This window comes from Anguilla anguilla, chromosome 18, assembly GCF_013347855.1.
Source record: "Anguilla anguilla isolate fAngAng1 chromosome 18, fAngAng1.pri, whole genome shotgun sequence".
In the NCBI taxonomy this organism is placed as follows: Eukaryota; Metazoa; Chordata; class Actinopteri; order Anguilliformes; family Anguillidae; genus Anguilla; species Anguilla anguilla.
The window spans coordinates 1,094,373-1,109,128 of record NC_049218.1 but is presented as its reverse complement, the minus strand read 5'-3'; the positions used below and the strand labels follow the sequence as shown (position 1 = coordinate 1,109,128).

Here is a 14,756-nt window from a genome sequence, read left to right as displayed (position 1 = left end):
AACTCTAGAATGTTCTTTTATGCCTGGAGGACTACATTCCAGCCCCCTTTTACACCTCATTGGTAAGGTTTTGGCGCAGTGTGGGCCTTTACAAGCGCAGGGTAGCCCTTACAGTTTAGACCGTTGGTTCCAAAACGTCCTGCACTCACGACCCACTGAGTGAGACGGTACGGTTTCCGGTACCGACGAGAGGGTGCAGTTTCTACGGGTTTCTACTCGTGTTCTAGAGAACTGAAGTGTTTGGACCACAAACTGCCCTGTCCCTGCCAGTGCAAAGCTGGGAGGTTGTCTGGAACGTAATATCTTATATTAATATACTAAATATCAAAAATATAATTAGTTGCACACAGTACTGAACTTGAATTGCTTCGGTCAATATCCAGCTGTTTAAATGGGTAAAATGTAATGAATGTGAAGTAATTAGTGCAGGTTGTTTTGGATGTGCCTCCTAAATGTCTGAATGTAAAAAAGGTGGTGACAGAGGAGGATAGCACGGCGGGTTTGATTGAGCTGAGCTCTCCCATCTGCAGGAGCGCTGCCTCTCCCCGGCCATGAGGAGGCGCTGTCTGGCTTTTCTCTCGGCTTTCTCCACCGCCATGCTCATCCTGTCCAACATGGTCTTCCTGGGAGGAAATCATCTCGGCAGAATCTTCTGGAAACGAGTTTTCGTCCAAGGTGAGTGAACTGGGATTCAACCGTCATCAATCATCACAACGTCACTTTCTGGGTATTCAAATCAATCCTTTTATGTTTTTTCTGTTGCTTATCTCCCGTTTCATTTAAGTATTCTCTAAATTAAAAACTTCCGTTCCTCATCTAATCTGATCCTTTCACGAAACCACTGATCCCTGGGCTTGTTTCCTAATCTTCAGCTTCTATGTGGAAAATGACAGTTAAATTCCTTCATTGAAGTCGTTTGGTGAAATCCTTAAATCCCAGGTACTGTGTAGACACCGGCTGGCATATGTTAAAGAATAAGGATGTCCTGGTGTCCCTTGAGGCTGAAAGAGGGGGGGGGTGTTCAAACACAAGCGAGACCACCTCCTCCACACACTTCAACAATTTCTTGTCCAGCCCCGCCCCCATCTCACCCGATTTACACGCCCCTCAGTCAGACGGCTTACAGGACTTGGCAGGGCTGGGGCTCTCTGCCGCCCATTACAGTACATTACAGTGCAGCACATTACAGCGGCACATCTTATCCAGATCCCCAAATTTAAGGAAAATCTGTGGATTAGGATTAAAGTTCATTTATAAGTGAAAATAACACTTTTAAATAACACCTTCATTACAGCTATACACCTTCTCATTATGAAGTACATTACTGCCTTCATAAGCACTACACAAGCATTCATAAATGAATGAGTCTATTAAACGGAAATAGACTTATGGCGCATTATGTCACCACTGATACTGCAAGTGACATTACCAGTGCATACCAAGTGATACACACCGTATGTTATTGTGTGGTTACTGACATACTGTAAGCATTTCTGAATATGAATGCAGTACTTATGCAGTAATTGTATAGCTCTTATGAGAGAAGGAGATGCTGGAAATATACTCAGACATTTGTTGCATGCCTATTTTGACTAAAAGGTATTAAACTGTAATGTAATGTGGTGTGGTGTGTTACTTTCTTTTTCTGAAACTGCAACAGTAGATTTTATTTTATTTGCATTAATTGGATGATATTCCAAATTCCAGTTCCCCCGCCATGAATTCTTTGGTTGCTCAAAATTCTGTCTGATACAGTAGTATTTTGGCTCGCGCTTTCCCCTCCACACTCAATCACTGTAATAACCAGCCACAAGGGTCTCCAGCTGTTTCCTAGCAACGCGCCGAAACCCAACGTTCCGGCCCCCGTCATGGCGAGCTGAGGCTGTGTCTGTGTACGCCTAGCGCGGTACCGCTCTGTGTGCCGCTCTGTGTGCTGTGTGGCTGTGTACCGCTCTGTGTGCCGCTCGCTGTGCCGTAAGGCTGTGTACCGCTCACTGTGCCGCTCTGTGTGCCGCTCGCTGTGCCGTATGGCTGTGTACCACTCTGTGTGCCGCTCTGTGTACCGCTCGCTGTGCCGCTCTGTGTGCCGCTCGCTGTGCCGTATGGCTGTGTACCACTCTGTGGGCCGCTCGCTGTGCCGTATGGCTGTGTACCACTCTGTGGGCCGCTCGCTGTGCCGTATGGCTGTGTACCACTCTGTGTGCCGCTCTGTGTGCCGCTCGCTGTGCCGCTCTGTGTGCCGCTCGCTGTGCCGTATGGCTGTGTACCACTCTGTGGGCCGCTCGCTGTGCCGTATGGCTGTGTACCACTCTGTGTGCCGCTCTGTGTGCCGCTCGCTGTGCCGCTCTGTGTGCCGCTCGCTGTGCCGTATGGCTGTGTACCGCTCGCTGTGCCGTATGGCTGTGTACCGCTCTGTGTCCGCTCGCTGTGCCATATGGTTGTGTGCCACTCGCTGTGCCGTAAGGCTGTGTGCCGCTCTGTTTGCCGCTCGCTATGCCTTATGGCTGTGTACCGCTCGCTGTGCCGTATGGCTGTGTACCGCTCACTGTGCCGCTCTGTGTACCGCTCGCTGTGCCGTGTGGCTGTGTACCGCTCGGTGTGCCGTATGGCTGTGTGCCGCTCTGTGTACCGCTCGCTGTGCTGTAAGGCTGTGTACCGCTCACTGTGCCGTATGGTTGTGTGCCACTCGCTGTGCCGTAAGGCTGTGTGCCACTCTGTGTGCCGCTCGCTGTGCCGTGTGGCTGTGTACCGCTCACTGTGCCGCTCTGTGTACCGCTCGGTGTGCCGTGTGGCTGTGTACCGCTCAGTGTGCCGTATGGCTGTGTGCCGCTCTGTGTACCGCTCGCTGTGCCGTAAGGCTGTGCGCCGCTCGCTGTGCCGTATGGCTGTGTACCGCTCGCTGTGCCGTATAGCTGTGTGCCGCTCTGTGTGCCGCTCGCTGTGCCGTGTGGCTGTGTACCACTCGCTGTGCCGTATGGCTGTGTACCGCTCGCTGTGCCGTATGGCTGTGTGCCGCTCTGTGTGCCGCTCGCTGTGCCGTAAGGCTGTGTGCCGCTCGCTGTGCCGTATGGCTGTGTACCGCTCGCTGTGCCATATGGCTGTGTGCCGCTCTGTGTGCCGCTCGCTGTGCCGTAAGGCTGTGTACCGCTCGCTGTGCCGTGTGGCTGGGGAAAGTGTGCTGGACAGCAGTAGCATGACACGGGTCAAGCCGGAGTCCCGAGGTGGTCTGATTTAAGCATGCCCGCCTTTCCTGGTGTGATCCTTTTATTCTGAGTGAAAATGCTCCGTGAGAAGATTGAAGCGTAACGCAGCCTTCTGTAGCTTCCACGGGCGCTGCAGCGCTATAAACACGGGATCAGAATGGAACTTTTCTGCGTGAGACCAACTAGCCGAGTGCTGCCGCTAGGCTACAAATTGAGGCTGACAGTGGCAATTCCACAGCTCTTTGTCTCTCTCTCTTTCTCTCTCTCTCTCCCCTCTTTGTTCACCATTACTCTGCCACTCTCGTTCCAAAAAGCAATAATAAGATCACCCACAATTCAGTCTTGGCCTTGTCATCTGTTTAAACTCAAGTCATGTCAACCTCCGTTTTCTCGACCTTGCGGCTCACCTGAGGTACAGGACTGTGAGCATGACGGACTTCATAAAGGCAGAACGTGTGTGTCATTCGAGCCCAGCAGGATGTGTGTGTGTGTGTGTGTGTGACCTCGGGTGACCAGCTGGAACTGAGAGACACTGAAGAGTCTTTGGTGAAGGCAGAGGCTGGATATGTAGATCTCCCACAGGCAGAAGGTTTGAAGGCGATAGAACTATACTTGCTTGTGATTTTGCATTGTCTGGCAGTTGAACTATCAGTCAGTGTCCTGTGTTGAGCTTCCTGTTAGATGAACTCCTCTGGTCAGTGGGTCACCTGTAGTCTCCCGGTGCCTGACGGTGCTTCTCCAGTTCAGTGGAGGTGCAGCTGATCTGGTGGACTGCAGAGTGCAAAGACCCCCCCCCCCCATCTGCCCCACAGTCATTAAGCTGGATAATGCCTCACCTCGTAGTGACCTAAGACCTCTACCTGCTAGCAACTTCACAGGTGACTTCACAGGTAACGAGCCTGTTTAAAATATTGTTTCCTGCAAATTATATGGATCCTGTGACGTTAATGTTACCATTACTCAGTTAAAAAAAAAAACCTTGCTATGCTCTGTGTTGTTAATTCCAAGTAGTACAGGCTCTGCTGGGTGCGTTTGCAGTGAGCATAGCCCCCCCCCCCCCCCCCCCCCCCACGCTGTGGCGTACAGAGACTAGCAGTTTATTACTTGCTGTGTAAATGTGTAAGTGGTGTGTCCAGGCGATTGCTGGTTACTCCCAGTCTCTTCACCTAGAGCGACCCCACAATCCCTCTCTCTCTGAAGCTGTAATCCTCCTGGACACTGGCCCACCTTTATTACTGCGCTCTGGAGTCTGTTTCATCACATCAAAGCAGACTCAATTCAGACGGACGACATCACTTCCTCCTCCTCACCTTGGATGGCTGTTGAGCTTGTGTAGGTCACACCAAGGTCATCTCTCATGATTAACATGGAAAAAATGATTTGGCCTTATGAAATAAACAAGATTTTACTGAAACGTGGGGTCTAATAGCAGAATGTATTTTGTCTTTGTAATATTCAGTTTGTCCCAGCTGCAGTTAGTCAATTGAACAAGACCGGAAGATGAGCTTTTGGAGTTTTCAGAGAAGTTTAAACGTCAGTGTACCTCACTATTTTGCAAGTTTATTGAATGAAATCTACTTCAGCACCAAAAGCATATGTAAACTTTGGTGTTGAGCAGTATTCCTGTGCCTCTGAGCTCTGCCCCCCCCCCCCCCCCCCCCCCGCCCCCCCCCCCCCCCCGTTAGCTACTCCCCTCCGGTTTTGTTTTTTCCTTGCAAGGGACACAGAGGTCCAATATAACTTATATCTTTATATATTTATGTGTGGCTTAGTATTCAGAGGTCCCTTTGAAACTTGGAATCCCGAGACACCGCACCTTCGACTTCACGCACCAGCATTTAGTGGATTCTTAGAGACTGAGCTCTAAGTATTTATCAGGCTGCAGAATAATTAGACGGGATGCAGATGAGATGCAAATATGAGGGTTTATTAATAAACATAATCACCAGTTAAGTTAATGAGGGCGAATACGAACACATTCATTACCTTTAACGGAACACAGGGTCACATGCTGGCTAAGGCATATAAACATGAACGTGTTCACCAACAAAGTACACAACCAAACGATTCCGTACAGCAATTTGGGGAGAACTGTTAAGCAGATTCTCCCCAGATGCTTATTTGAGCTTCCCGTAAATACAGTCCTGAGCTAGCCTTCTACACTCACAGTTCCCTTTGTTGTGCCCAAATAAGGTCTGGACAGGAATAGGCACCAAAATCCCTTCTCCAAGAATAGAGAAACTGAAGACTATACTCCTCCGTGATCTAGTGAGAGTAGTAAGATTCTTTGTGCAACTGCACGTGATCTTATGACGGTAACTATTCCGCCCCTAGATACTTTTCTGTGGAGGTCCAGGGTAATGACTCCTTCGTGATCCAGACACATTTCTTGTGCTGTGGCACTGCCGACGTGTTGCAGAGTGGTTTTATCCATCGGTGTCCAGTCTTGTCCTGACCTCGTTGACCCCTCCACTTGGTATTGTCCATATCCGGGTATTCCAGGGGGGTTATCTGCCTGTGCGTTTGACCCCTCCGCCTGGTAGGCCCATGGCCCGGTCTTCCAGTTGCTGTTATAACTGTGGTGTGGGGATGGCTGGTTTAAGCAGCCACACCTGTCCTGGGTCAAGCTAATTAGACCTGGCCAGTTGGATAATTGGTTAAGAATTAGATAATTGGCCAGGCTAATTAGCTTGACCCAGGGCAGGTGTGGCTGCTTAAACCAGCCATCCCCACACCACAATAACTTGTGGCATTTGTGGCTTCAATAGTCTTCAGCAGTGGTGAACGTCCAAGAACACTCAAAATGGCTCCTTACACATGCCATGTCCGTCAGTTTTGGGCAAACACACCGTGCCCCAGAGTGCGCAGTATGGCCGTACTGGGCTGTGATTGGTTGAAGCTGTGGCAGGTAAAATAATGTACAGGGAGGTATAATAGCTCTCTGAGAGTATTGAGTGGTGTGTTGTTTCTGCTGAGGTGGTGGTGTGTCTCTCAGCTGACGGATTGCAATTGGAGAAAGTGCTTTTGGGGCAAACCAGGACCACTGGATGTTTGGAATGATTAGAAGGGCTGTCGGCTTGGTGTTCACCAGGGACGGGTTTTCCGAAATGGGGTTTTTATAGGTCAGTCCCCATTGTGAATTCCCTGTCCTGAAGGTTAATCTGTGTGCTCCTCTCACAAGGGGACACCGTCAGCACTAGGATGCTCGGACATGAACGCTTCTCTTTCTCCTTTTTCACTTTACATTGAAAAAAACTGGATGTGCGCTCACAGCAAATACAACACGAGCCAAGCGAAATTAAATTTTAACCCAGCCGGACTGATTTATAAACCTGGCTAACTGTCATATACATCCATTCCAGTGGCTCATTTGAAGTTTGTCACCGTTCGCCTCCTTTGTGTGGATGAAATGGATATCTAAATTTGGTGTTTATATGCCAAAACCATGGTTGACTAGTGTGCTGCTTTTTTTTTTTTTTTTTTTTTCTTTGGGTGCTAAGTGAAGTGCTAAATTGTTGCATCTGTTTTTCTGCATTACAGTCTATTTAAGGCAAATGTGATCTGTGTAAATGGTGCAGTACACAGAACAAACAGATGCTCAGCGCTGTCCCGCAGTCCAATTCATTCTTCCCGCGCGCTTGGAGCTGCGTGTGTGAGCGTCACGATATGTCCAAGCAGCGTCTCTTCATTGTCGTTAGCGAATGGCTGTCTCTGCTGACCCAAAGGCAGACGCAGCTAAACGGCTAACGGTATAAAAGGCGGGCGTTTACGCAGCTAAACGGCTAACGGTATAAAAGGCGGGCGTTTACGTAGCTAAACGGCTAACGGTATAAAAGGCGGGCGTTTACGCAGCTAAACGGCTAACGGTATAAAAGGCAGGCGTCTACGCAGCTAAACGGCTAACGGTATAAAAGGCAGGCGTTTACGCAGCTAAACGGCTAACGGTATAAAAGGCGGGCGTTTACGCAGCTAAACGGCTAACGGTATAAAAGGCAGGCGTTTACGCAGCTAAACGGCTAACGGTATAAAAGGCGGGCGTTTACGCAGCTAAACGGCTAACGGTATAAAAGGCGGGCGTTTACGCAGCTAAACGGCTAACGGTATAAAAGGCGGGCGTTTACGCAGCTAAACGGCTAACGGTAAGAAAGGCAGGCGTTTACGCAGCTAAACGGCTAACAGTTATAGCGCTTCTTTATTGCCACGGCAGCCTGTGCGCGTTCGCCCGAGGCTAACGAAACGCCTCCGTCTTCATTTCAACGCTACGAAAGCTTCCCTCTACCCAGCCCTCTTAGAACACTTCCAGAAGGCAGATCCACACTCTTTCTGAAGTGGTGTGTGTGTGTGTGTGTGGTGGCACTGGCAGAACCTCCGGAACATTCCGTTGAGGTCACAGTGCTCTGGATGCTGCGGCGTGCAGGAAGCTCTGTGAGGTGAGGGTTGGGGGAATATTCTCCAAATCACGGGGTTATGGTTTTTAGCCCAGTTAACGCGCTGTTGGAGTTATACTTCTGGAAAAGATAATTAACGAACAAATACTTCAGCAACGTCATGAAGGTTCCCAATGGAATTACATCTTGCCCTACATGAAGTAATATAAATTAATAATTGCTGAGCAAATAAGACAATATATAATACTATCTGGCTCTTCATACTGTATGTAGAAACTGGAGGATTTGTAGTGAAAATTACGCTCCTGTCTGTCCTGATTGTTTGTATCGCCTAACAGCTACATTTTCAAACAGAAGTCTAGTGATTTAAGCTAGTGTGGTGTAAATTCCAGCCAATGAGGGAGGGCCTGAGGTGGTCCTGGTGTCTGATTGGTCCAGGCATGTGCATGCTAATGAGCTGTGGAGCTGGCAGGTCCTGAGACTGCAGTGTCTCCACCCTGCTGCTGTCGCCTGCAGGACCAGGAGACATCTGCTCTGCCATACTGCCACACACACACCTCTCTTTCTCTGCTCCCTCTCTCCCTCCCTCCCTCTCTCTCTCTCTCTGCTCTGCCATACTGCTTCATACACCTCTCTTTCTCTGATCCCTCTCTCCCTCCCCCTCTCTCTCTCTCTCTCTCTCTCTACTCTCTCTCCCTCCCTCCCTCTCTCTCTGCTGCTGTCTATCTCCCTCCCCCTCTCTCTCCCTCTGCTCTCTCTGCTCTGCCATATTGCCAGGGCTGCTTCACATACCTCTCTCTCTCCCTCCTCCACTCGCTCCCTTCTTCCTTCTCCCTCCCTCACTCACTCCCTTCTTCCCTCTCCCTTTGCTCTCTCTCTCTCTTTGCTCTACCACACTGCCAGTGCTCCTATGCACACCTCTCTCTGCTCTCTCTCCCCCCTTTCTTTCCCTCCTCCCTTTCTCCCTCTCTCTCTTGCTCTCTCTCCCACCCACCCTTCCTCCCTCCCTCTCTCTCAGATAGTGCCCACAGCATTGCTCCAGTTCCTGTCAGGGCCTCCTGCTCATCACTGCAAATGGATTCCTTAGGGAAATGCACCATGCTGCGATATATTAGCATTATATTTATTATCCAGGACTGGAATGATATTCTGACATATGGCCAAATATACAAATTATAGCAATATATACAAATACAGTATATTGATTTGAGATATTGCAGTATATTTCACAACAATGTTGTGAAATATATTTATCACATTTTTTGTATATAAAGTATGCATTTCTGTAGGGGTGAACTTATTTTTCCATCAATTTTCCACATCATATCACATCACTATCAATCCACCCCACTGAGCTGACAGCCCACATCAGATGCGATGGGTCATTAAGTGCCCAGTTATTTGCAAAATAACTCAGCCATTTAAACAAAGTCTTTTAAAGCTTTTTTGGCATTGCAGACATGTATGTAAGGTACAGTTTACATGAAACTAAATAATATCAGTCTTAAAACAGGAAGCAGTTTGATGTCCATGGCCCCGCTATGTCATACAGACGGCTGTGCTTCTCTGCTCGTGATCTTGTTGAAGGTGGAAGCTGCCAAAGTTCTTTTCATTTAGCCAGCCCCCCTGTTTTTGTCCTCCTGCAAGCAAGCAGAATGCGCAAGATCTCCTGAGAGTCTTACCTGGGGGGCGTTCTCAGTGGACCTTCTGAGAGTCTTACCCGGGGGGGGCGTTCTCAGTGGACCTTCTGAAAGTCTTACCTGGGGGAGGGTTCTCAGTGGACATTCTGAGAGTCTTACCTGGGGGGCATTCGCAGTGAAGGAAGAAGCCTGCAGACCTTTGTACTGGTGTAGCGTAGAGCCTGTGCTGCTGGGAGGGAGCCCCACACACTGGCACCTACTTAACCTTGTGAGGTGTGAGGTCACAAATGTGTGAGTAGAGTGTTCTGAACTGAACATTCTAATGATGATGTCACAATCACTGCTGGTGACTGAAAGCAGTGGAGTTCTAGAATCTATTTCTTGGAATTTTGAAAATACATCCCAAAAAAACCTGCTCTTCAAATGGTTAAGACATGGGGGATGCAGAAGGCCTATCGGCTAAGCTCTGCTGGAGGTTCGATGGCAGGAGTAGCGTTCGGCAGGAGTAGCAGCTGAATTCACAGCTCTTTTGCATTATACTGGGGGCTGGGTCATTATTTTTACTGACATGGATTGCCTGAAGATTGCAAAGAAACTCCCCTGATAGACAAGCTGCCTTAGTGTGGTATATATGCAGAAATATAATTAATTTAAAAACAGAGAGGCTTGAACATCAGATATACCGTCCTTTGCTCTCCGGTTCTCTCAAAGTAAGAGGGAAAACGGCAGTTATTAATATTTATGTGATGCAGTTAAGTGGAATAGCTAAATTTGACCTTGATCTTGACTGAATCACTTTGTTAATTGTAATTGTGTGTTTACAGTGGTTTATGTAAATTATCTTAAAGTGGTCAGTTTACACGTTGCAAATAAAATTTAGATTTTTCCTTTTTAATTATACAAACTGCCAAACACAAAGGGAGGTAAAGATCCGTTGTTAAAGGTTTAGTTCTCATTTAATCACATATTCTGGCTTTTCTCATGTATGTAGATGTACGGTATGTGGGATAAGGGTGGTGGTCGTGCGGTCTCTGTCTCTCGTTTGCACGCACGCGCGCTGTTCACACCTGTGCCGTTTCTCGGGGCTGTCGGTGACACGCTGTATCCGTGCTGTGGCCCGTTGTCACGGCGATGCTAAACAGGCGCTTGACCGCCCCGCTCTGGAGTCACCGGGGGCAGTGTAGAGCCGACAGCCTGCAGGCTGAGCTCATGAGGTGTTAGTGCAGGCAGGGAGAGCTCCTCTCCTGCTCTGCTGTCTGACAGTACGGCTCAGTCGTGTCATGTCAGGACTGTCCGGGTGGTTGTCCAGGGCACTTTGACTGCGTAAACTCGCAAGCCACAGGCACTGATGATTTCTGAGACTGTGGAGCACACACAGAGCGTGAGGTTAGTTTATTTGGGACTGCTGGGGGACTCTTCCTCTTAAGGCTCTGTTCTAGCGCATGGATGGGTCTGGTTTTAAATCCGGATCTTGGTGTAAAGGAAGGTCTGCTGGAATTACAGCGTCACATTGCACAGTGGCGCCCCCCACTGGTTGATTGGACCACACGGTCTGCCTGTTGAGCCGCATGCTGTGTAATCCTCCTCCTCATGCCTGTGCAGCTGGACGATGGGAAGCAGAGACTATGTCACGTGCTTTGGGGAGGAGCACACGCTCGGTTGCGCTCTCCCTAATCGAAGCAAAACGATGCAGCAGCGGACACTGCTGACTGTAGAGAAAAGAGAGATTTTATTCTTTCTAAAAAGCATTAAAGAAGCACTTTTTTTAAAAATAGTGGTAACTCAGAAAGCTTTGGAGCACAGTTATTTTTATTAGTTTGTTACTTTTTAGCTTCCGTTTGTGATAGATAATTGATCAATTTGGGTGATGGTGTTTTCCAAGCTTTTGAAAGTTTAATTTAACACGGGCACCAAGTCACCCATCCATCTGAAAGACGCTGCGGGAGAAAAGCCTTTTTAAATTAAAACCTTATTTCATGTAGCACGCACACCCTTGGATTAGGCAGACGCACTCATGAACTCTGTTTATGGAGCTATAATGCAATAATGTTCCACTAGACATGGAATATTACCGTGCTTTTAATCTAAGGGTGTTTTTGGGGTAAGGATCATTGTTGTTGACCTTCAGTTGAACCGACATTACCAGTCACTGAATAATCAGAGCACATAGCATCTGTGGTTTTGCTCAGCAAACTAAGCGCTGCTCAGTTGGGGGTAAAATAGAAGTGCTTAATTGTTGTGGTAATTGTAAATATCCAAGACTGCGGTAGCTGTGAGTGATCTGGCATCTATGGGTTTGGACACTGTGGTTTTTCAGTCAGAATGAGGAAAATACTTAAAATATACGGCAATGATCCACGTTAATGTCTGAAGGGATGTGGCTCATTGGAAACAGTTCATTTGTTTAATTGCACTAAAGTGCAACGTTCCATGAAATAGAAATATTTTTGTGCGTGCATGCTTTCCGTTAGTAAACAAGACCAGATCGGCCACCTTTTGACTTGTGCAGCGATTTAACTTGCTGGAGCCCGTTTTTACCATACGTCTCGGTGAAAAACAGCAGTGCATTTCTAAAAATGCAAAAATGTTTTTAGGGTGAATGCAAATGAAAAACTGCTACTGTGATTGGACTAATCTCCAGTGTATAGGACTGTATAACCGACCAACTGTCACAATGATTCATTGTGCTGCGTGCTTAAAGGCTACTGGTTAACTTTTTTGGATGGGGAGCTTTTTAGTCACAGATATGGCATAAATAACTTTAATTGTGTCACTGTGTATCACTAAACACTTTGATAATGAAATATTCACACCTTCTGGACCACCGTGTTAGAAAACCATACAAGGGGAAGATTGAAATATTAATAATACTTATGATAGCAATGCCACGTCTCCTGTTTCCGTTTGGTTTGCTGGGGAACGGGCGGGTAGCGTTCTCTTCCTCCCTTAACATTAAAGCGTAATCATGCAGTCTGTCACTTCAGATGCTGTGTCAGTTAGCGCCTGTGGCGGGGTCAGAGCAAGAGCATATTAGCTGCGATGGGGGGAAAGCTGCTCGCGTTTGAATGGCGCTGCATTTAGCCGACACGACAGAGTTCCACCGCTGTCACGGCAACCGGCAGCTCGCTCAAATAAAGGAGGTGAAATTTGCATTAACCGTCTCCGGTCACGTCAGCCGCCGCCTCTTAAGCCCAACGACGCAGCCGGTGGCGACGTCCTCCTCGCGCTTTGTGTGGCGCGGAGAGACGCCGGGGCGCACAGCGCGCTCTTTACGAAAAGGTCAGTTCGCCTCCGATGGAGTGGCACACTTACCGGGCGCCCAGAAGCCGGCGGGAGAGTGCGAACCGAAACGAGACGAGTGCTGTACGGGGGCGGGCTTGCGGAACTGCGGGATCGCGGCGGGCTTAACGCGATACAGGAGGAGGGGCGCTGCGAGAGAGAGCAGCGGTGCGGAGTCACTCAAAGGATCCGCTGCCACCTCCGATCTTATCACTTACATCGCCTGCTGCGCTCAGTCCCTACCCTGTCATCTGCGAATTCAATTACCATTCAGCTCTGGATGGTGACATGACTTCCTATTCAGCCTCTCGCGGAAACGTTGTGTGCTGCAAAATACTGAAATAAGATTTATATCATCCGGAGTTTATCGCCACTTCACAGCATAAGCTGTGGGGAAAATGTGGAAATTATTGTTGCTTTGCTGAACATTAATGCAATCTCATGAAATATATTTATCATATGTTATGTTTATGATCACTTTACACATTTTTTTATAATATACTGTTATACATTGCATTTTTGTATGTAGTCTTACTGTCTTATAAGTATTTGGTCCGTATAACGGTGAACAGAAAAGGCTTCATTTTTCTCAAAATTTTTCCCAATATCAAAAATGGGGTTTGACAGTCCAGTTTATCAAATCAGGTGGTGAACGTGTGATAGATATGTGATTATAGGTGTTCACACTTTCCAGGGGTGAAGGGAATGTCTGCGTGCGTATACACATACTGTCTCACCCTACAGGCTTTCTCCATGGCTGTCCCTTCTCCTGTGTTCTGTCCGTTTAAGGTTTCCTGTTCGTTCTGCGTGGTATTTCACGCTCGTTCTCATTCAAATGGAACGGATCATCCGTGTGATCCGATGGATAATGTACCATAATAATCAGCCTTCCCTGACCTTTAGTACCTCGTAGAGTTCAGACAGTCTCAATATCTTGTGAGTTTTTAATGGAACTGATTCATGCTTTGTGTAACGGTCGGTAAGTTTAATAACAAACAGCCCGAGCGCTGGCTAAATAATCTGCTTGTGTACGAGCACCTCTGTCTCCCTGGGAATGACCAAGGATTTTAAATACGGTGCCGCAGCGTTAATTAACTTTTCTTATAGCTCAGAAAAAATCCCCCGCTCTGCATTTCCTGCCCATTGTCAAATACAGGCCCCCCTATATCTGGTTTATGTAGTGCTGTTGGCATTTATTGGGGCATCCTAATGGACCTCGCCCAGCATGGTGAAGCCTAACGTCTGGTCACGGTGTCCGAAGCAGGTGAGGAGCGTTGTGTATTGAGTGGAAAAACACGATCCTTTAGCCCCTCTAAGTATGAAATTAGGAGCGGGCCCTGCCTTTGGAAATGGGAAGCGTTCATTTAAAGTGACAGCACATGAAAGGCATTATAAATCGAGTGCAGAGCTGGTGAGGTGGATTTGAATTCTGAAGATAATGGCCAGCATCACAGCTGCCGCAGGCTCCTTTCTGCTGATCGGACCAGTTTGGCATCGTCTGGTTCTGTCTGATCCAGATTTGTTTGTCGTTTGCCCATATTGTGTTTTCTTGTTTTGTTTTGTTTTTTTTTTTTAAGGTGAGTAGGAAGTCCATCCTCCTAATGTATTTTTTCAACTTTTTTTAGACAGTGGGAAAGGGTTACAGATGGAGGTGGGTTTGCGACACAGACGGTGTCATGGCCGGGAATCGAACCCGTGACCACGCGGGGGGGGTTCATATGTGGGTTGAAAGTTCCGCTGAGCTCCATCGGTCTGATCTGCAGACTCCGCACTCGTCCCATCATGCTTCAGTCTCTCCTGTCTGCAGGAAAACTAGCAGCTGTTTAAACACAAATAAATGACATTAGTGATTTGACTGCAAACATTGATTTAGATCCCTCAAAACAAGTGATTTTTACTTTTTGTACATACATAAGACTGTAAAGAGCAGGTAAATGGGCAAGGAAGTTATTGTTAGACACATTTTTGTTACAAACACATGTTTAAAATGTGTTTCAATGGCAAGAGAAATTTGAAGTCAGTCCTTTTGATCTCTGAAAATAAAAAATGAAAAAACATTATGCTAACAAAGGGGAATTTTGCCCTGAATTTATATAAAAACTTTCAGTAATATTTTAGCTGTCAGTTTTCTGGCTTAAAATGTATAAAGGTTTAAAATCTTTGAGAGAAGTATTTGACCCAGTTCTTATGTGACTATGAAAACTGTTATTTTGTTTTCAGCCAATGCTTTGGAATGAATTGGCAGC

General features: G+C 47.5%; 1 protein-coding gene across 1 annotated transcript in view; it reads left to right on the top strand.

Annotated features, from left to right (window-relative positions):
- hhat (hedgehog acyltransferase) overlaps positions 1–14,756 on the top strand; it is a 74,691-nt gene that overhangs the window by 44,536 nt on the left and 15,399 nt on the right. The window contains exon 11 of the mRNA XM_035400561.1: positions 531–675. Within this exon, the coding sequence (XP_035256452.1) occupies positions 531–675 (145 nt within the window). The remainder of the gene's footprint in view (positions 1–530; positions 676–14,756) is intronic.